The following is a 23,415-nucleotide window of genomic DNA, read 5'->3' as shown; positions in this document are numbered from 1 at the left end:
AGGGAATAGAAAAAAGGATGGGGCACTCAGACAAATAAACGAAAGGAGAGGAAAAGATGAAGAGCACCGGATGGTCCAAGCTGTTGAGATCCTTTTTTTTTTTTTTTTATAAATTAAACTTTGTAAGATGTTTAAAAAGGGGTAATCACCCTGGAACGCTGTGAGGTCACGCCGACCTCCCCAATTAAAAGTTGCCGGGCACCATTACAGAAGAATAGGTTTCGGAAAAAAGAGGGGGAAAGGCTTACGGAAACCAGCAGTCCCTAACTCCAAGTAACCCCACCGGCCCAAACATCGAATCTGAGTAGGCACAAGAGGTACTTCTGTACTTCTACTGAAGTACTTTGCAACAAGAGTAGTCAAATTCAAAGGATAATTCTGGGTTATTATAACTTGGCTCATAATTTTAGCCATGGATGGTAAATGTTGGTTGGTCTGGTCTGATCAACTGATCTACCACTTTGGCCTGGACTGAAACATCTCAACAACTGCCAACCGGATTGCCATGAAATGTTGTACAAACATTCATGGTTCCCAGATGATGGATCGTGCTGACTTTGGCGATCCTCTGATCTCTAGCGCCACCATGAAGTTCACATTTATGGTTTTGGCTAGAATATTTCATAAACTATTGGATGGATTGCCAATGACCATTAAAATACAATAGGGGTAAGTACGTACATTCCCATTCAAATCAACGTACCGTTGCCATTGCGCTGGTTGGCCAGCCGCTGGGTCCTGTCGCCTCACATGCGCCATGCATCTTCAGAGCTGCGTCTGTTCTCTTCCCGGCGAGCTGCGACCACACCTTACCATTTTCCTTTTTTACTAGTCAAATGACCACAAAAAACAGTTCAATGTCCGTTCTACTCCTATTCTATTTCTATGGCCATGACTCAGGCACAAATATTCATGTCCCTCTCAGGATGAATTGTGATCAGTTTGGTGGTTCATTAACTTTTCATCTAGTGACGTCGAAATTTCAATTTCCTACTCCTTTCTTCGGTTCTTGACTAAATACTTGCAAAACTAATGACATTCCAATCAGCCTCAGCTGTGACTGAACACATAGAAAGTCTAAAGAGTGTGAGTGTGTGATGTATTTCTGGCTTCACTTGAGTTCATCAGTCCCTGAGTTCAAAGTGGGCCCCGTCATCACATCACAAAGCAACCGAGACGTCTCCGATATGATCACCATTAATCACAGCTCGTGATCAAGCATCGAGCAACATACTTCTCCATCACGACTGGAATGCCGTAGTAGAAACAAAGGATGCTGGGCCGCGCTCAGATTGGCTTCAGATTGCACATCAGAGTGGTGTGGCGTTGCTTCAATAACAGCGACAAGCTATACGCTAAGTGCTGTATTCTTTTCTTCTCCTTGTCATCAGAAGAGAGGGGGGGGGAAATACCACTTTGATGCTGTTTACTGGGTATTTGCAAAAATAACTTTATGATGAATTTTAGGGGAGAGAAAAAAAAGTGTAGAGGGGGCTTCAAAAGTAGCGTTAACGGGAGACAGATTTTTGACATGCTTCCCGAGCCATCTGCTTTGGGTTAAGGCTCGGAGACAGAGTCGAATATGGAGGAGAGAGAAGAGGGGAGTAAGACTGGAGACGATGGCGAGGGCAGCAGGGAATAGAGGGAATGCAATATTGACAGGCAGTGGTGGAAAGCTATTTTATTTGCATTTTCAGCCTCTCTGTTTTGAATTATTGTGGCATGGGGCGTGTGTGTATGCATCTACAGCCAATCCAAAGTTGGTCTTGTTCTCACAGCTATTACGACAAAACATTTCAGTGGGCCATCATACTGGATTTTACCAGAAACGAATACGCTGCGGTTTCAATCTCAGGGCTCTAATATTTCTATTTCTGCAGTTTTCACAACTCCAAAAAAACTTGAAGCGACGGCTCCGTTTGGTTCTGAAATCTGTCAGCCTGCCAAAGATCCAACAGAGAGTGGTCTGCTGGAGACGCCACAACACAAAACTAATTAGGAGACGTGCTCCAGGCATATCTGTTGATTTGAACAGAGGGGGGGGATTTCTCTGCCACTCAAAACTATTTCCAAATGGCCGCAGCACCTTTGCCAAATTCCTCAACTTGCCTTATCTCCTCACATTAGCTCATTTAATGCAGCAAGAACAAGATATGAAAAGCAAAAAACAATGTTGATGTTGTCGGTCCAGGCCCTGCTTGGTTTTTCGTCTCCCCCTGTTTACTCCCCTCTCTCCTCTCCAAGCTGTCCGTCTCCATCCACCCCCCCTGTGCCATTCTACCAGTCCCCAGTGGGCACAGTCAGCCAGTCTGGCCAGGCTCGCCCCTTGCTGTGCCCCTGCACTGGATAAGCTCCTGCCTGGACCTTGGGTAGAGGCCTTTGTGTAGAGCCGTTGGGGGTGTTATAGTGTGTGTATGTGTTTGTGTGTGTGTGTATGTGTTTGTGTATGTGTGTATAGCGTTCACAGCAGAAGGGGAGAACGGGGGTCCTATCTGTGCCTAAGGGCTGCCCCCCAACGCACCCTCACCGTGCGCCCTATTGAGACCTAAGGGAGCGTGAACAATCACTGCAAAACCAAAGAGCTAAGTCCCCTTGTTATACAAGCCCAATTTTCAGCACCGGCCCCACCTCTCTCCTCCGTGGTGCGTCCCACCCCCCCGCATCCCAGCACCCCCAGCCCCACTCGTCAGAGGTTGACGGGCTTCGTTAAAGCGAGCCGGGTCCTTTTATGGCGTTATTTAATTAGCCATTCCACAGCAAACTGCCATCCGGCACCACCGCCACTAGCCCCCCATCCTCTTCTCTTTGCACCACCACCATCTCTTCTGCCTTCACCCCCCTACATCATCACCACCACCCCTCCCCACTGTGCTCACCGGTCCCCTCCTCTGTCCTCTCCTTGTCTTTATCTCCAGTAATTAGCCAGGGGATGGGGGTGGACTTCATTGCTAGGTTGCCCCGACAGTATTAGTGTTTGAGACTAAGGAGGATGGGAGGTGTCTCTCCCTGCATGGGGTTCTCTCTCTCTCAGTCCAGCACCCTAAGACCTGTGGAGGAAGACAATGGAGATGGCCGGTTCTACAGTAGCCAGCTCAGCCTCACTGTCCCCGCTGCCCACTGAGCTCCGTCTACACTGGCACCCTAATCATTAACCACATCATCACTTTGTGTGTCTGCATGCATGTTGGAGGGGGTCAGCGAGGAATTTACTCAGAGGATTCAAAAGACTGCTGGCAATTATTTGGATGTGGTTAATGCAGTTAAGATTGGTTAATGATGTCTCTTAATCCGGCCAGATGATTCGACTGTTATCAGTCCGTTAAATAGGTGTTATCGGTCGCTATAAGCACCATAGATGTGGGTTAATATGGGCCTACTACGCCTACTGCATTGTAAAAGTGAAAGCGAAACTTAAAAGCAACACGTTCTAAGTGATTGTAAAACTGAATGAAACTTCGCGACGAACTAGTATGACCAATGAATTCCTTAGGTCGTCTAGTTTCATATGCCAGTATCTTCAGTCTAGCTTTAAAACTGAGCCCGCTACAACCGAAAAATCGCAAATTGCGTTAATGTGTTAAAGAAATTAGTGTTAGCGTTAAAACGAATTTGCGGTAACGTGTTATTATCGTGTTAACTTCCGCATCCAAAATGTATTTTTGGGTATCTTGGTGGCCCCGTAGTTGGGACATGTGCAACGTGGCCACTTCGGTTCCAGCTGGGAACAGAATGGGAACATTTGTTTATTTTATGTTTAAAAAAAATCATAATCTGATTTAACATAAACTCACATTTTGATATAGCCTAAAAAAATCCATTATTGGTCAGGATATAGTGTAAAGCATCAATGGCAGGGATGCACTTGAGCCAAAAGGCAGTTGGCTTGCTCAATTCTTAGATAGTCAGTTTGAATGTTTTTTCTTCAGGTGGCTTTCTTAATTTTTATATATTGCTTAAAATAATTATGTTTCAAAAGTGAAAGCGAAACTTAGTGTCACGCTTTCTACACTCCAACGCCTGACTTCCGCTTCTGCTCCTGTCATAATTACAACAGTCGCTAGAGGTCGCTGTCATGTTCTTTTCTTACCTTTTGTCTGTCATCTACCATGTGAATAGATGATAAAACATACTAGTAGGTGTAGTAGGCCCCTATTGACCCACATCTATGGTGCTTATTGTGACCGATAACACCCATTTAATAGCCTGACAACAGTCTAATCGGCTGAGCATGTGATAAAAGTTCTTCCATCCTTCAACAAGAGAGTTTTTATATTATACTTGAGGATGATTCAGGTCATTTAGTTCTTTTATTGGCACATTGGCTCCAGCATTGGCTTTTAGATCTTTGATCACGAAGCTGGTGAGCAATTTCACATGAGCTGCACCATAACTATGTATACTATGAGCCCACATTCCTTCCCCATGCACTCAAACATGAGCAGTGAGGGAGAGAGAGTCTGGGGAGCCCCATGCTGCAGGTCCACATCGTGCTGGATCGACGCCCTCTAGTGACCACTACAAAAGACAGGCACAATGACAAGTCGAAATAATAACCCTGGTCAGACATGTCTAATACAATAACATAGAGCCAGGATCAAATGAATGGGAAAACGCATGGAATCACCTTTTGTGACTGATTTTAATGAGATAATGAATATAACTGTATGTTATTTATGATTTTATGATTTTTTTCTTTATGAAAAAGTGAAAATATTTGATTAAGTGTTTGTTCAAACTGGAGCTCAACATCACCACCATCTCTTATGCAAAAATAATAGCGGTTTATTTTGGGTTATTATGGCTCAACAAACTGTTTAAATATGTCAACTTGATAGTCAATACATTCAACTTGTCTGAATCATGTTTTTAAGTGGCATTATAAGAGGACCAACATAGTTCCAGCATGGCCTAATGACTGCTTAGCATGGGAAAAGGTACCGCTTAGTTATCCGTGGCCATTTATAGCCCTTAATTACGCGCCTATTTTGTGACCCCTGAGTTCAACGGGCCAATTCCTGTGTAGACCCAAAAAAGCTGACGAACAAAGGTGGAATGTGATGCCCCTTTTTCCGTAGACAGGCTATACTAAACGTTTCCCATCCATTTCATGGGAAAGTTCAAGTTGAGGAAAAACTCCTTTAAAAGCTGAATTATTGACAGCAGTATTGAACCTATTAGCGTATCTGCTGATGAAAAAAGCGCAGCAGGAAAAAATCTGGAGCACTTAAAAAGTGTGTTTATTTGTTTATTTGTTTTGCACAATTTAAGACTACAACATAACAAAAAAAATAAATGAATAATATACAGTGCAGGAAGAGGCAAAAAACCCCACTGGGCTTATCTGAAGCCTCCACCTATAGAGACAAGATTAATATAAAGAAATAATATGACTACATAATAGTGATAACAAACAATTAGGACAAGATATATATAATAACAACAATAACAATAAATATATAAAAAAAGACAAGTGTGTGTGAGTGTGTGTTATGTGGAAGTGTATGGTTGGTGTTTGTGAGGAGGATATTGATTGAAATATCTATAAAGACTTCTGGGGAAATCATAACCAAACAACATTGTGAGTGTGTGTGAGATTTCAGACGGTTCTGAAATATAATAACACTGCTCCAGACTTACGCTTCTGCTCCTGTCATAATTACTACAGTCGCTAGAGGTCGCTGTTGTGTGCTTTTCTTACCTTTTTTCTGTCATCTACCATGTGAATAGATGATAAAACCTACTAGTGGGTGTAGTAGGCCCCTATTGACCCACATCTATGGTGCTTATTGTGACCGATAACGCCTATTTAATAGCCTGACGACAGTCTAATCGGCTGAGCATGTGATAAAAGTTCTTCCATCCTTCAACAAGAAAGTTTTCCGCTGCGCTTTTTCATCAGCAAGATGACATACTATACTATGACTTTTTTCAAACTTTTTTTCAACATACTATACTCTGACTTTTTTCGACATACTACACGATGACTTTTTTAAACTTTTTTTTTACATACTATACTCTGACTTTTTTCGACACATAACTTTTTTTTCGACATATTCTACTATGACTTATTTTTACTGTTCTTCCACATACTATATTATGACTTTTTTTCTTTTTTTTTTTTTTTTACTGTTTTTCAAAATACTATACTATGCTTTTTTTCTTTTTTTTTTACAATAGGTTCAATACTGCTGTCAATATTCAGCTTTTAAAGGAGTTTTTTCCTCGGCTTGAACTTTCCCATGAAATTGATGGGAAACATTTAAACTTGTCTGCCCTAAAACTGGTGCTTTAGGACCCAGTTGATCCTTGTGATTGTGGCTGATATTTTCCACGTTGTGAGAAGGTGGGGGGGGTGGGGAGGGGGGTGGCTGTCAATCATAGTGAAAGTGGCCGGTGGTGGGCAGGCCTCTCTGACACTTTGTACCGTCGGAGGGGGATATTTAACTTGGGACTGAGCAGCGCTCCTCTACAGACACACTCACACACAGTGTGCCTAAGCAAAGAAAACGCTCCTCCAGCAGCCAAGTCTCTCAGACTCCTGAAGTAGGAGCGACTCAGTAGAGGAGCTTCTGTACCAGTTTATCAAAGTGAGGAGGAGAGACGCTCCCTCTGGAATTGACCTGCTTACTTGCAATCGACAAAAGGAAAAAAGGACTCCAGATTATGGACTGGCTCGTCATGCATGCAGCAGCGAAACACTGACTGGGACCTGGAGCTTTTTTTTCTGAGAGGATTTGAAAAGGAACTCTGAACTAACTGGCTTTTTCTGCAGTTTTTTTTTTGCATTTTGATATGCACTGACACTGCAAATTTGCTGTAATTCTTTTCTATTACATGCACACAGCCGAGAGTTGGAATATTACAGCCTGAATTTGCGATTTGGAACATCATCTGGAAAAAGATAAATGTCTTTCATAAGTTGAGACTGCATCAGTGCAAGTTTTTTGGACATTTATCTGCACAGATCCACGGCTGGAATTATACCACACTGACTGACTGCATAGAGCGTTTTCCTTCAGTGCATGGATTGTGCGCTCTGCATGGGACCTTGTCAAACCCTGAGAGCGTCAGGCGACGTTAAAGAGAGAAGCCACGTTTATAAAAAAGCCCAGGGTGCGTAAAAATAACATTGGAGCCGAGGCATCCTCCTCAGTGACATTTCAAACTTGGGTTGAAGTGCTCTTTTGTGCGCCCTTCCTTCTCTCTCTCCTTCTCTCTACTCTCTCTCTCTCTCTCGGGATCTCTTCTGTCTCTCTTTTAGAAAACACTTTCATTCCATGCAGCTCTCTCCGCTCGGCCGCTGTCATCCAGCTCAGACAGCGCGTCGTCGTGGCTTCGAGTCCACGGAGTAACCATGACAACAGAAAGAAACCCAAAGTGAATCCATCCAAAAGGGAGTGAGAGGAGTGTTTTTTTCACCATTTTGTGCTTTTTGTTTGTTAAGTTTAAACATTTTTTTGTGTGCAAAGAAGACTGGCTGCAGAGTTGCATCAGATTTGCATCAAATTGCAAAGTTGAAGTTGCTCCATGTCATTCAAACCCGACGCAGTCTATTAAAAGTATCGCCTTTGCTTGGTGGTGACTGAACTTCTACTATTTATGAAGCCCTATGAAGGCTGCTGGTCGTTGCAGAGAACACAGTAGTGACCGGGAAGATAAGTGAATCCTTACTTTTACGCGTGAAGAACCGGTGCGTAAAATCCCAATAATAATAATAATGGGCCTCTCACAAACGCTACTCGTTTACGTGCTGGTGTGCGTCCACCTTGGAGTTTCCCAGCATTACCTTCGTCTCCGTCCATCACCCAGCGATCACCTGCCAGTGCCAGACCTCAAGGAGGACCCGGACCCGGAGTACGACCCCCGGGAGCAGGACTTGGCCGAGAGGACTCTGAGGAAAAAGCTGGGCAGCAACTTCGACCCAAACTTCATGTCCATCACCTCACCCATGCTGCAGGTGAACCTCTCGAGCTCTGGTGATGTCAACCAGGTGAAGCTGCAGGGGCCCATGCCAAACGAGATTAAAAAGCTGGACCTCACAGAGACCCCCTATGGGAAGCGGGTCAAAGTGGGCAAAAAGGCGCGCAGGAAATTCCTGCAGTGGCTGTGGACCTACACGCACTGCCCAGTGGTGCACACCTGGAAGGATCTGGGCGCGAGGTTCTGGCCGCGTTACATCAAGGAGGGCAACTGTTTCTCCGAGCGCTCGTGCTCCTTCCCAGAGGGCATGTCTTGCAAACCAGTCAAGTCAATCAACAAGATTTTCCTCCGGTGGTATTGTCAAGGCTTTCTAAGACAGAAATACTGTACGTGGATACAGGTGCAATACCCAATCATCTCAGAGTGCAAGTGTTCGTGCTGATTTTTATTCTAAGGGAAGTTGGTCGAAGGTGGGAGTGGACTGGACTGGAAATACGGTTTCTATTGCACTGTTAACTCTCTACAGAGGTGGGCACCATAGCAAATCTATTTTTTTATATATAGCATTTTAAGTGAAATACCAACATTGTACATATTTAAGAAAAATGCAGCTATTTTTTCTAATTGAACCCAGGACCATATTTTATTCTCAACCCTGAAAATGGTTTTTTTTTTGGGAGGGGGAACACGAAGCACTTCATATGGAAGAGCTTTTTTTTTTTTTTTGATATTTTTTATGAGACATTGAAGATGCAATGCATATATGCTATACACCTCTCCAAGAGGTGACCTTTTTTTTTTTTCTCTTCAAACTGAACATTGATGCTGACTGTTATTTCACTGCAATGCTGCCTAGAGTTTTTTTTTGTATAATATTAATATCAATAATAATTAAATTGTAAAAAAAAAAAAAAAAAAGAAGAAAAAAAAGAAAAAAGTTGAGGTTAAAAGATATATATAAAGGCGTGAACTCAGCTTTTTTTTTTTGGAATACATAGTATTGTAGAAATAAACAAAAATCTGTACGTTTTATTTATTATTTTAACGATTGTGAGTATAGAGCATAAGGAAAGAGAATAGCAGAGTATACCAGAAAAAAATATGGGAGATGTCTACTTGAATATTTCTAAAAATAATAAAAATAAATAAAATAAATAAAAACATATCAGTGTACATGTTATGTTTACACGTTTTTAGCAATAAAGTCTATCTTTTCAACGTGTATTAGTGTCACGAGCCATGTTGAGTGTCTATATCCAGGAGGGTGGGGGGGCGTGTACACTGTAAAAAAAAAATATCATCTGAACATGTTGTCTTATTGGATGGTGAAATATGTCCTTGCAAGAATGGCTGATTTCAAGTGTGATAAAAAAAAATGTCATTTGGTTCAGGAAAAAAAAAAAATTGAATTGGAATCAAGGGATATTGAGCCAAAAAAACATTGTTTACTGATATTTTTTGCAGTGTAGATTGGTGGGGGCTTGTACACTGTAAAAAACATATCATCTGAACATGTTGTCTTATTGAATGTTGACATCTTTCCTCGCAAAAAAATGGCTGATTTCAAGTGTCATTTGGTTCAGGAAAAAAAAAGTTTTCTTGAATTGGAATCAAGTGAAATTGAGCAAAAAAAAAAATGTTATTTACTGATATTTTCTGCAGTGTAGACGGTTCCTGAGTGGAGTGGAGTGGAGTTACTAACTTGCACAGTAAAAGTCCACAGCTCCAGTGACTGTGTGTGGACTGGTCACAGTGATTTGAGAAAGGGGCTGATTTACTACGCTGCTGCTGCTGCGTAATGCGCAACACATACCTCGAGCGCCTCCACAGACAGAACTGGCATTCATTTGTCTCAGCCAGAGGAGAGACATTCATCCTGTCCTGTCTGCGTCTACATTGCTCGCTTCTAAAGCCTCCGAGGTGTTAACATAATGGGGTAAAATATGATTCAGACATTTCAAACAGAAGTCAGATGATGAAACTGGAGAGCGTCTATAGGCTGTGTTAGAGCTGAATGTGAGAGGCGTCTGGGACGATCTGCGCTTTTTGACTCTGGAAAGCTCCACACAAGTTCCACTGAGGTATTTGTATAGAGGTGGACTGACTGGAGCAGACCGGCGCCTATTCAAGTCTGACCAACCCTGGAGAGAGAGAGAGAGAGAGAGAGAGAGAGAGAGAGAGAAAAAAAAACACAAAGCCCATAAAACAATGGTCAACTGTTTTTGACGTTAGCAGACTATTAATTGGAGAGACTGCAGAGTTAAAGAGAGATATGGCCAATTAAACGCGCCTGGGAAATTAACTAGCAAGAGGGGGGTTTATTTATGGTGTTTATATTATTCTTTAAACACAATCAACGACTTCAACAGACCTATGACTAAATGTCTGAGAGCTAAAAAGCAGCCGAAGTGTTTTCCACTGAGCGCATCTTTGTGTGCGTAAAAAAAAGTCATAATATAGTTTGTCAAAAAAAGTCATAGTATAGTGTGTGGAAAAAATTTAAAACAAGTTATAGTATAGTATGTCGAAAAAAGGTCATCGTATAGTTTGTGAAAAAATAAAAAAGTCACGGTTTAGTCTGATCAAAAAATAGTCATGGTATAGTATGTTTGAAATATATATATGAAAAAAGTCATAGTATAGTATGGCGAAAAAGTTATATTATAGTTTGGTTAAAAATAAAAAAAGTCATAGTATAGTATGTCAAAAAAAAAAAAAAAAGGTCATAGTATAATATGTGGACATTTTTTTTTTTTTGCGGGCAGTTTTGACACTTGCCGCCTGGTTTATTGTGACAGAACCACTGAGGGGGATTTGGTAAGCAGAGGAGAAGGAGGAGGACGAAGAGGAGGAGGAGGAGGAGGAGGGCTGCTTTCCTTACTGTCAGCTTCTTTCTTGATGATGTCTCGGGGTTTTTTAAAAAGTGCGTCTCTGACTCTCCGGCGCCACTCAGCCGCCCCCTCTCGACTGCGCAGAATGAGGCACTTTGGGAAACAGTAACCCTTTCAGGCTCTGCCCGGAGAGTATTTTAGAAGCGTGTGAAAGGCAATACGCCCGCCCTGGCTCCAGCCAGTTAGGTGCGCACCTTTTTGAGGAACAGACCCCATGCCAGCCAGTCAGATCGGGCGGTTCTCAAAGTGGGGTCCGAGGGCCTCCAGGTGGTCCTTGAGGGGGAGTCCAGGGGGGTCCTCAGCAAAAATGATGAATGTTAATGTTCAACAAAGTGCTTAATTCAGTTGAAATACCCCCAATTTGACATGCATTCATACTTTAATCACTCCAGTCCTTATCATATGCCAGATTTTAAATTAAAAAAGTAGATCTTCTCAAATTAAATGGAGGTCTAAGACTTGTCTTTTTGTGTTTTAACCTGATAGAAATGTTAGATATAAGATCAGGAGACATATGTTAAATCACATATTCTGGGGTTATTATTTTATCACTGTCCTGAAAGTGTCTGAGTTTCTTCTTACCCTGGTTATTTGCTCAAATCCACTGCACTAAAATAATCCCATGCTAGAAACAGAAACCATTTAACATAGAAGCATCTAACATGGTTATAGATTAAATCGGGTTTTTTTCTAACTCCCTGCAGGGAAAAACTCCTATCTTCACTTTATTCAAAATGACTGTCACAATTTCACACCATTCATAAAATCCACACTTTCATTCTATCAAGTGTCATCACAAAATTTCACTTGATGTAAATTTACAATCCCCACGGCTGCAGACAGACCTTTTGATTGACGCGTTAACGCTGAGAAAAGTGAGAGAACGTCTCCCCATCGACACCATCAGAGCACCGCATGTGAGGCGCTGACACGTCAGAGCAGCAGCCTGCATTCACATACTGCCCATAAAAATGTCAAGAGTGTGGTGGCCTTCACCCCGTCAGACTCATCATCATCATTATAGTCTGACACATTCGTCAGCATAGACCTCTGACAAAATGGGCTACGACGACCCCACAGTACTAAAGTTTGGTGTAGTTAAACCGTCATATGGATACGAGATAAAGCACATATTTGCAGCCTGTAAGGAGGATTAAATAAAGGCCTGGAGACAATTAGGATAGGGATGATGATGGGGGAGGAGGAGGAGGAGTTAGGGGGGAGGGGTGGCAAGTTTTGTGGTGAAGATGATGAGGCTCTGTCTCCTGATGAGACTCAATTATTATGATGGATTGTGGGAATGATTGGGGTGCGTCAGTGGGTGGGTGGTAAAAGGGTCTGCGGTGACTTTCGATCGAGCAAACATGTGAACGACACACATCCGTACCTGTGTGGATCTACGCTGAAGCATAAGTGTGCAAGTAAGCGATGTATGCTGATTGCACACAATCAGTACACATACACGCACACATCTCTGGCATGTGTGTGTGTGTGTGTGTGTGTGTGTGTGTGCAGCAGGCTAACAGACAGAGACGGAGACAAGGGTCTGTGGCTGTAAGTAAGGCCCAAACCCCATGGTTGTAAAAGCCAGTGAGTCAGCAGTGCTGAGGTTATTGATGATGACAGGGTATTAGATGGAGCGCTGAGGGGAGGGAGGGCACACACACACACACACACACACACACACATAGATACACAGACATAATTGGAGTCACCGCAGATGATACCCGGCATTCCCTCAGACCACCAACCCCCGGCTTGTGGTGTCTGGAGGTGTGTGTGTGTGTGTGTGTTGAGCATTTGTAGAAGACATGTATATAAGAGAGTGTGTATGTGTGCAGTGATGGTGCACGAGTGCGTGGATGTGTGTTTCCACAGATTCTTCACAGTCTTCCTGGTGGTCCTCATTTGATTGGTCACTCTCTAAACTGCTGCGAGGCCCTGATTGGTTAATAATTACACTCTTCTCTCACCAAAGTTATGCCTGAAATGTGAGTGTTTTTATCTGTGTGAGTGTTTAAGATGGGAACTTCTTCAAGGACCACTTTAAGTGCTTCGAGACCGATCCGAGATCAGTCGCGTCGTCTTGACGTCGACGATCCATCACTGCAAGAGCTCGCAAACCTGACCTGGAGTCAGCAGCAGCAGCAGCAGCAGGCCACTGAATTCATAACATGCCGTTACATCAACACGACGGCCATCTTTGCAGGCAAACGACAGGTGACTGTAGTCAAATAACAGGTGATTGTAATCAAACTCCTGGTCAACGCCGAACAAGCGGCGCTTCTGACAATTAAGCAGACTGGAAATGCATGCGATGCCACAAAGAGTACATTTATAGGACTGTATTACTTAAATCTTAGTTTCTCAACACCGGTTGTTGAAAGGTCTCCAGTATGCTGCAAATCTGAAGAGTGTGAAGAGCGGCTTGTGATGCCGAGCAGGGCTTTTCCCGCTTAAAGCACAGACAAAAGGCCAAAGTTGACCCGACCTTCACTATCCAGGCTCCTTGAAACATTTCTCCATGCACACAGTTATTTGTTTTTATATGTTAATCTACAATGTTACACTTGATGCAGGTGAATTTAAGAGTAATAATTAGATAAATTATGTCCATTTTATGTATTCCATGTGTCCTTGGAGCTCCCATTGAACACACAGCATGCAGTCAAAAGCCTGCAGTAAGAGCCTGGTTGCCCTATACACTCTTATGCTGCTCCCCTTTTAATCAGACGCATAGTGTCAGAGTCACATTTCTGTAGTCATGCTTGCTGATTACTCAGTTTAACTCTTGTTAGATGTAACAGATATTGTAAGCCCAAAGTGAGGCCTAAAAATAGAGCTGTGGGTGGCGTGGCACTCGCGGGGCTGGGAATAGTGCATATTCTGAGCTCTGTTTCCATGGTTACTTGTGCTTTCTCCCATTGCCAACATTCAGAAAATAGTCCCTTTGCATCAATGGCCGTGTTTTTATCCCTTCAAGAACGGCCCTAATTTTACTTTTTTATCATGTTTTTTTTTTTTTCTCCTCGCCAATCAGGAGACATATAGACGTTAAAAGTTTGTGGAGCATGTCCGGTACACGCCGGTGTCACAGACTGTGAATTGTGAAAGTGTTATTGCCCCGGGGCTAAAAATGTATGGACACAAATACGCCATTAACCACTACTGACTTTACCGTCTTTACCTCATCAAACTAAAATCAGAAACCCCGGCTTGTCTGTCAAATGGGACACAAAATTGGTCCTGTTTTAGGCCCGTTGACCCCCACCGGCCTCCGGCAAAGTGAGCACAACAAGGAACAAACTCACAACACACACACACACACACACACACACACACACATCTCAGGACAGACATTAGAGTTGGACAGCACTCATCGCCAGCCCACGCAAACACTAGGTGTTCCCAGAGCACTCCTGATACCTAATTGGTCTCTGGTCGCCATAACGACACACACAGGTAAACCATCTTTAAGTTGTTTACCTGACTACTCAACTCGATCGTGATTGCGCCGCCTCGATTATATACACACTCATAAGTTTTCTATATTTTCCATATCCATCTCCTCTCAGCTCACTGATTGCTTCTGTACTCCCTACACACACACACACACACACACATACACCTCCCCCTCGCAGCCTGTCCGGCGGCTGTCTCCCAGTACCCCTCTGTGCGCCTAGATGGCATGCTGAGAATGTTTACTTTCGCCACAGTGTGTATTTACAGAGCCTAATAGTTTTTTAGGCCGCAATGGCGCCTCGCTTCGTAACATGTGTACAACCCACCTACTCCCTCTTACTCCCTCACACACACACACAGAAAACACATACATCGCCCCCACCAAACAACAAATCAAACCTCTGGTATTTGGGGTTTGGCAGTGGCGCGATGCTCTAATGCAGCCAGGTGACATGAGGAAGCAGCAGCACCAGCAGAATGTGATGTTACCTCTGCTGCGATTGGAGTTCGAAGCCAAAAATAAGGCGAGAGGAGAGGGTGTGCGTGTGCTATTAGAGGGGTTGAATGAATGCACGAAGGGCTCGCAATGAATGGACACATGATGTCTTGAATGGTTATGCGTGACATGTGGCAACCAAGGAGATTTGGGAATGTGTGTACACTATGTGTGAGCATGGTTTGCGAGGGAGGAGGAGAGCGAGGGAGATGACGAAGTTGCAGATGATAGAGCCCAAATTGGACATACTTGGTGACTGTCCTGTCCTTCTCTTGGGTTTGTCTTCCTTGCAAACTATGCCAAAACATGACCATACACACACAAACAAATTGCAGTGCATGATAGTGATAGACAGCAGGGTCATGGGTCATGATTACATGTCAGTTGCTGAGCCGTGTAAAGACCTAAGTTCTCAACCCTTAGTAATTCTGCTCAGTCTCTTCATAACCGGTTCCACATAAGCAGTCAGAAAAATAAAAAGGTAGGACCCCACAATTAAAAAGTACGTCCAATTAATCCTTTGTCCCTTGAGCAATTAGGTTATTTAATGAACAAGGTAGTGCTCCAACATTGAATGAGGCGGCTGCTATCAAAGGACTATGTGTAATACATTTTAACTAGTTTTATAATAATGTCCTGGCTTATGTGTGTGTGTGTGTGTGTGTGTGTGTGTGTGTGCTTTCATTCTTATTATGTATTTTATCCTGTTTCTGTACCACCTGAATTTAGAGGTAATTAACGTTTATCTCGAACTCGTCTCCCTGGATCTTGGGGAGATGAGTTACATGAGAGAGAAGTGACGTTTACATGGGGATAGAAAATTCAAATTATGTACACACAGCCTCGGAAGAGAAAAGACAATCTTGCACAATAGTGCTGTACTTTTCCATGTTGTTGTTCAGTGTATGTGTGTCCCTGCTGATGTCTAGATAGAAACAATGTGTTGTCATGTTGACATTTCCAGTAAAGCCTCTGTTCAGTGGAGTCAATATTGTAGCCGTTATTACACCGGGTGAAATACATTGTAGAAGAAGCAGATGTACCAATATCATCAATGGTAAACTCAATTGATCAGAATCTGTTGGCAGCTGATAAGACATGTCAGCTATGTGTTGAATAATTTGTGCCACTTTAAAGCCAATGTGTGTAAAACATCCTGGTGCAAATTGGTGCAGTCTATTTGTTGCTTTTAGCACATTAAACTCTCTGCGTTGGATTCAACCATAGACTGTATATAAAGATGTACGACTTGTATCCACTTTCTTCCACAAAGAGAAGCCCAAACATTATGCATACAGGAGCTACCATCTTAAGATTTTGACGTAATTTGGAGCCAGAGTCTGCGCAGTATGGAGCCACGTATCGAGGCCCCGCCCACAACACCTGCCTGAGCCAATCACAAGCCAAGCACCGCTGCAGCTTGGTAGCATGAACCACCTAGCTGCTACGTTAGCAACACAGCAGCGGTTTGGGCAAAAAGATTATTATTATTACTATTACACAGACTTGTGACGGTTATGGAAGGTTAAAGTTACATCTCGTCTCTCGTACAATTCCCGGGGCTCCGGCTGCAACTACTTCACTCAGAGCAGCTGTCAATCATGACGTCCACTTTTTTATAACATCTAATAACTAATTAAAACCAAACTTATCAGAAAAGTGAACACTTGAACATACATCAGTATGATAAGAACTATCTAAAATGACAGAAATCATTTTGGGGAAAATTGTATTTGACATGTACTTTTTTAGTTTGACCCATGCCTCATCCACCAACATGAAGGAGGCAGGCTTTTTGACCTATACTGCAGCCAGCCACCAGGGGGCAATCAAGATGTTTTGACTTCACTTTTGGGGAGCTGTCATGTCAACCATCTTTATATACAGTCTATGGATCCAACACACGGTCACAGAGATCTCTTTATCTCTTCACAGCTGAATACTTCAACCCTATTCTCTGTCAACATGCATTGTTGGACATGTAGGAACTCACTCACTTAAGTAGAAGTACATGAAACAGGTTGCATACGATAGAATAACTTTGATATATCACAGTGTAAAAGTATCAAATGAATGTGTCCTTTAACACTGGTCACTATGAAAAGGGGTGAAGAGGGCAGCGTACTCGATCCCACTGAGAGGACAAAATAGGCATTAAGAGCGGAGTCTAAAACACTCGGGCCATTGTTTTATTTTCTTTCTCCCCGTAAGACAAAGAGCGCGAGGGAACCAAACAGGTGAACATAACTGGCTGTATTCTCCCCGCCGGGCCGCCGTGCACGACTCGGGCCGCTGAACCTGATGTCCTGACGCCTGCCTGTCTGTCGTATTCAGCCGAGGTGGTCTATTCAGAGTGAGGGACCAGGGGACACACAGCCCAGGGGGTGTGGACGTCTATGTGTGGTGGTGTGTAAGGGGGAGGGAGGAGGCGGCAGAGAATGCTTGGTGATGGGTTACCAAAAACAGAGCACCAGGGGGACAATAGGACCCAGGACATTCCTGACATAACCCCAACACACCGGGGAGGAAGTGGAAGGGGGGGGATTTATTGGTGTCAACGGCCCCTCGCCCCGAGAGGAGGAACGGGTGCCTCTTTTGTCCCCTCTGGCGTTGGAGATGGACTGAATCGAGACGCCTTGCACAGAGAGGACGCCTCTAAACACATACACACATAATCACTCCTTTGAAAGAAGAACCACCAATTAGGGAATGGACATATACGGCTATAGAGGTTTAGACTCAAAGGGGGGCAGGTTTGTGTGTGTGTGTGTGTGTGTGTGTGTGTGTGTGTGTGTGTGTGTGTGTGTGTGTGTGTGTGTGTGTGTGTGTGTGTGTGTTGTTGCATGCCTGCCTGCGTGCACTTGTCAATAGGATCTGAATGTAAAGGGAGAGCCAAATGGGATGCTTTTCAGCTCAGATTGCACAAGGTTTGACCCCATGGGAACACTGCTATGAACTTGTTTGAATCAGAGGGCATTTAGTCTCATTTAGGAATGGTTCATGTTACACTGAAAAGAGACCACAATGAACAACACAATGTAATACTCCAGTAATTGGCCGGACAATTGTCAAGTGAATTACCCATAGTGTTACCCAAAACTTTGTACGCGCCACTTAAGACGTAGGTCATAATCTCTTTGTGTGAGTGAAATTAATTTATGATTAATCCCCTCCAACAAAACCACTGTCTAAACATTAGAAGTCAATTTGTGTTATCTTATAACAGAGACTTTAAAATGTTCCCAGAAAAAAAGTGTGAGTCATACCACCCATTATGCCCATTTAATATTATTCAGCTAGTGAGAGAAAAAAATCCTTTTTAGTAATAGGAGGGCTGGTTTTGAGTTGCATTGTAATTACTGACCCACCCAGAGCCTCCTTACAGCTTATGCATACCATATTGAAGGTAAATAGCCCTTTTGTGAACAGAAATGACTACGGAAAGCTGACCACTGGGCCTGACAAAGAATACTTTTTCTCCATAGATACTTGAGACTTAAACCCTACAGAAAACATCAACACCAAATAGACTAAAGAGTCAACTATATTCAAGATTATTGATTTAGAAAACATCAATATATACCTGCTGAAGCTGGATAAAAAAAGTCACTTTAGAATCTGCCCAGGACATAGTTCTCATAAACCACCATTACCTTTTCATGTTTTGGTAAACCCAAAGAAACAATTATTTATCTTTAAGGATTTACACCTGCAGAGTGCCATATTGATGACAGACACCCTAAATCACAGCGTATAAACTTATTTTTTTATCACAGCACCGACAGGAACTACCTGGAATCAGTGTGAATGTTTTACCCTGGTGTCAATTTTGACCATATTTGACTGTCAGGGTATGGCCTTGGTCAATGGTCTCATACTTTTGACCTGGAACAGGTGGAAGAACATGTCAAACTAGACCAATACTGCTATCTAGTGGTGAAATATTGTATCATCTCTTACTGTGAATGTGGTGTGACCACTCTGTATCTGTGGTTCCAGATGAGCATTAAGAAGCTGACCTTTTATTGACTTTTTAAACCAGTTTAAAGGATTGTTAAATACAGTGCAAGTGAATACAGTATCATGTGTACCTGTGTATCCTCATGTGGCCTGACTCCTCCCCCAACTGATTCCCTAATTAGGGCCACATTATATAAAGCACCTGTTGGGCTAAACTCACTCTTTTGGCCCTTTGTCTTTGTTGTGGCTGGTGGTGTTACAGGTATGGAGTTAAATTGATGCACAAATCAGCCTTTTTACACTGCATACTTATGGCTGCCTTCTGTTTTAGCTTTGATCTAATGTGTTGGATGAGCACAGTGCTTTGTTTTTGATTATTTTTGTCTTAGTTCCCTTTCTCTCAGTGAAGCAGTGCACCATCTTGTTGGGAGGCTGGGCACCCGTGGTGAGGTAAGCATGCAAAGAAAGCACTGGGCCACTAATGACGACTGCACCATTTTTGCTGTGAGGATTGCTGTGTTGCACCTGAAGTGAGTAGGTGGTAGCACCCCTGGGCCCTCCTCAGTATAGTCTGCCTCTGCACCAGTGGCCTCTGCTCAGTTTCCCTAGTCTTGCTTAATGTTGGAGTGGCAGTTTTAAACGACTAAGAGTTGTCTTACAGTTTTGGAGTTTGTAATAAGGCCTTTTTAGATCAAAATTGTAATAAAAGTACCATTTTTATTATTTTCATTTGCCTATTAATATCCCTTCCTCCCAACAGCTCCAGTCCCTGCCTATTTGATTTTTTTTTAATTCAATAAAATATTTGGTTGATTCTGAAAACAAGCCTGTCTTGTGTCATTAATGAGTGTGTGCCTTATCAATTGGGTAGTGTTGGGTTTTTCCCTCATTCTCCACTTATTGCCCTCGCCACATTACCATGCACATCCTTGGTCTGGCAGGGAGCACATGTCGCTTTATAATCCGACATTCTAATTAACTCATCATAAATGTAACTTTGTCATTCAGGTTGGATAGCCTAGAAAACTCTTTAATTGCTTTCTGCATGTAAACTGATTGTAGTTGATCTAGACTAAGTCATTCCAGTGGCTCTGTGAGGCTGCACTTGGGTGCAGCGGTGCTTTGAGCTTGTATGCAGATGTTGTTTACCTTGGTCACTCTTAATTTACCATGTCGGCATGCTAACATTTGCTAACTACCACTAAAGATGGAGTCCAGCTGAGGCTGATGTTTGTCATTAGTTTTGCACGTGCTTTATGATTAAACCAAATTATTATTTTCACTTGATGGTCACCAAAGTGGGATGGCAGTCCAGTAGTTGTGACATTTCGCTGAAAACTACATATGTTGATTTCATGGTGGTGCTAGAGTAAATGAGGGGATCGTCAACGTCTGTTCTCATCTGTACCAAATTGTCGTTCCAATCCATCCAATAGAAGTTTAGAGATATTTCATGGAACATGTGGAAACTTTGTATAGATTCATCCTCTGGAGTTCATGAATATCAATGGGATATTTCAACCTTTACCAAAGTGGTGGACTGACTGACATCCCAAGAGCTTCATAAGATTAATATGATTATCAATTACAAGGCAAAGAACATTGGTGCTCTGGTGGCCATCTGGCAGCACATCTAGGAATACCAGTTTCTTTTGTGTTCACTCTTTCCAAGTGCCACTAGTGCATCAACTAGATCACCCACCAGTCAGAACTGCTAATAATTACCATTTTTGATAATGAGGAATTTAGGCAAGAGGGAGAAACAGAATAATCTAAAGTTCTCTTCTAATTTATTGCAGATATTTACCATCAGTGTGCTTGACTTGAACCTCCCATCATCCACTTCCAGCTCACTGGATTACAACTAATTCAAAAAGAGGCTCTGTAGCCTTGGGTGGCATTGTTGTGGCCGCGCAATTTATTAGCTAATCGACAAGACAGTGCCAGATTGTGCCGCTCATGAATATCAAGGCGGAATGAGAACCAGAACGTGAGCGTTCATTAAGAGCGTTTCGGCTCTTTCTACGTCTTCAGAACACACATCGAGTTCAAATGGGAACTCCCAAGCGCTTCCAGCTGGCAACACTTTGGGATAATGATGCTGGATTCCACACAAATGAAGGGTCTAAATACCACCAGAGAGGTACCTGAACCCCCTCCTCTCAATGCACAGACATGCATACATGTATGTAAAAAAACACACATACTTCCAAGGATTTTTTTCCCCCCACTCTGTGGGTTAATCACACATGCACTACACACCAAGTGGGAAAGCCAATTTCCCACCGTCATCCTGGACCGGCCGCTGCTGTCAAATGTAAGCAGCTAACCCAAAAATAATCCCACAGCAAGTCAACAGTAACACACACACACACACATCCTCCGAGTCTTCGGGACTGCAGATTGGGTTACTGCAGATTCCTAGCTGCGGCCTCAAGGTATCCTCATTTAAAAACTCTGCGGTTGAGTCATCAGTGTGAGCTGGGAAGAGACCACCTTCAGTGGGGGGATGTCAAAATGATGGATGGGACAATAATACTGGCAGAAGAGCTATTGATAGCTCTCTTTCCTTAATGTTGACATGTTGATACCGCACACCCCAAGCCGGGTAAGTGTGTGTGTGTCACACAGAGAGAGAGACTCTAGGCCTGCACACACACATTGCACAAGGACATGCTGGTATTATACCCATTAATATCTCTTCCGTTCCCACTCAGGCCTCGGGTCTTTGAAGTGGAGTGGCAGCTGAGCCCCTGAGCGAGTGAGTGTGTGAGAGGATGTATACAATAACGCCAACACGCCGTCCCGACTTGAGATGAGTCGGCAGAGGGAAAGTAAACAGGCGGGGTTCCCCAAGCGGCTGTCGTTATAAACGGGGTGTGCTGAGAGGGGCTCAAGCTGTTTATTTTTACACGGGACCTTAGTGTCGTTTGAAGTGCCCTCGGCGCTCGCTCTCTTTCTTTTGACCTCCTTTTCCCATTTTCCCTCCCAAATCCCTGCCATAACCTTCCCCCTTCCTCCCCCCAAACCCCACCTCTATAACCACCCTCCCATCCTCTCTGGGCTTCTCGCTAGCAGCAACTAATTATCAGTCGGTTGGGTTCCACCGTGCCCCCTGTGTTTGGCCCACTTCTCTACCGCTCACTGTAAAGGCATGTTGGATGAGCAGTGTGCTTCACGTTTCCGTTTCAGTGGTGAACTGAAGGGCATCAGCGGGAGGCTGCAGAACAGTGAAGAACAGCACTGTCACAGTGGGAGGCAGGTGGATGGGTTTGTATGAGGACCAGTATGTAACATTTAGGGGGATCTAGTGGCAGAAATGGAATATAATATTAATAAGTATGCTTCCTTTAGTGTTTAATCACCTGAAAATAAAAATTGTGTTTTCGTTAGCTTAGAATGAGCCCTTCATATCTACATAGGGAGCGGGTCCTCTACACGGAGCCGACCGCCATGTTTCTACAGTAGCCCAGAACGGACAAACCAAACACTGACTCTAGAAAGGGCCCTTCGCATTTTCACGTTTTCGCATCGGTCACTTTAGTTCTACTGCACGCTTGACATGCAGGAGTGGGTTCAGTTGGTTGCACTCTGCAACCTCCCCACTAGATGCCACAACCTACAAACTGCACCTTTAAAGTGGCAGTAGGCAGTATATTTTTGGCATCTTTGGGCAAAAATTCCATAATAACCTTTCAGCATATTGTAATACAAGTGTTCTGAGTGATAACTAGACGTCTGCACCTCCTCATGGCTCTGTTTTCAGGCTTTAGAACATCTAGACTGTGACGGGAGACTTTGACCAATCACAGGTAATTTCATTGAGAGAGCGTTCCTATTGGCTGTGCTCCGGTCATGTGACTTGGTGACTTTTTCACAATGGCGGCGTCACAAACTCTCATTTTACAGCTAAACCGTGCACTACAAGATGATTCTGAAAACATAGGCGAGAAATAGGCATTACAGTAACATAATATTGATTCATATTTGATCAGCGCTGCCTAGTTTGACCGTTTGGTCGGAGTTCGCGAGTGATTGACAGCCGGGTCTCATAGACGGCAGATGGACAGCAGACCTCAGATCAGCTCTTACTGCTTGTTTTCCTCCGGTCTGTGAAATCTTGCAGATGCCGTTAGGAGCACCGGAGGACACTGGAGGACACAGAGGCGCAGGATTTTTTTCAGGTTACCTGTTTCACGTACTACTGTCACAATATAGCTACCGTTTTATAAAAATAACTTTTTTTAATCACATTTGCTCCAATCTCGCCTACTTCAGCTTTAAGTATATTGAGGTACTTGAGTATTTCTATTTCATGGTACTTTATACTTCTACTCCACTACATCTCTGAGGCAAATATTGTACTTTTTTACTCCACTACATTTATCTGCCAGTGCTACTTTGCAGATTCAGATTAGTAATACAAAATGTAATTAACAAATGAGTTGTTATTTATTATATTAAAATCAACCCCACCTTTACCAGCTGCAACATTAAAGTGATGCTTACAAGTAAATGCATCAATAATTATAATCCCATTATATTATTCTGAAATTTATCATTCTGCATAATGAGTTCTTTTTCTTTATGTATATTTTGATTCTAATACTTTGTACTTTTACATAAGTACGATTGTGAATGCAGGACTTTTACTTGCAATAGTATTCCTACACTGTGGTATTACTA

General features: G+C 43.1%; 1 protein-coding gene across 1 annotated transcript; it reads left to right on the top strand.

The window, feature by feature from the left end:
* The first annotated feature begins 6,426 nt into the window (after positions 1 to 6,426).
* On the top strand, positions 6,427 to 9,083 carry nog2 (noggin 2). Its single transcript, XM_074620193.1, has one exon. The coding sequence runs from the start codon at positions 7,718 to 7,720 to the stop codon at positions 8,360 to 8,362; it is 645 nt and encodes a 214-aa protein (XP_074476294.1). The 5' UTR covers positions 6,427 to 7,717; the 3' UTR covers positions 8,363 to 9,083.
* The last annotated feature ends 14,332 nt before the right edge of the window (positions 9,084 to 23,415 follow it).

The sequence above is a fragment of the Sebastes fasciatus genome, chromosome 20 (genome assembly GCF_043250625.1).
Source record: "Sebastes fasciatus isolate fSebFas1 chromosome 20, fSebFas1.pri, whole genome shotgun sequence".
Lineage (NCBI taxonomy): Eukaryota > Metazoa > Chordata > Actinopteri > Perciformes > Sebastidae > Sebastes > Sebastes fasciatus.
The sequence above is the reverse complement of the archived record's forward strand: the minus strand, read 5'-3'. Positions and strand labels throughout refer to the sequence as shown.

Excerpts from the sequence above, each read along its gene's own strand:
- nog2 (XM_074620193.1), top strand. The coding sequence starts at position 7,718 with ATGGGCCTCTCACAAACGCTACTCGTTTACGTGCTGGTGTGCGTCCAC.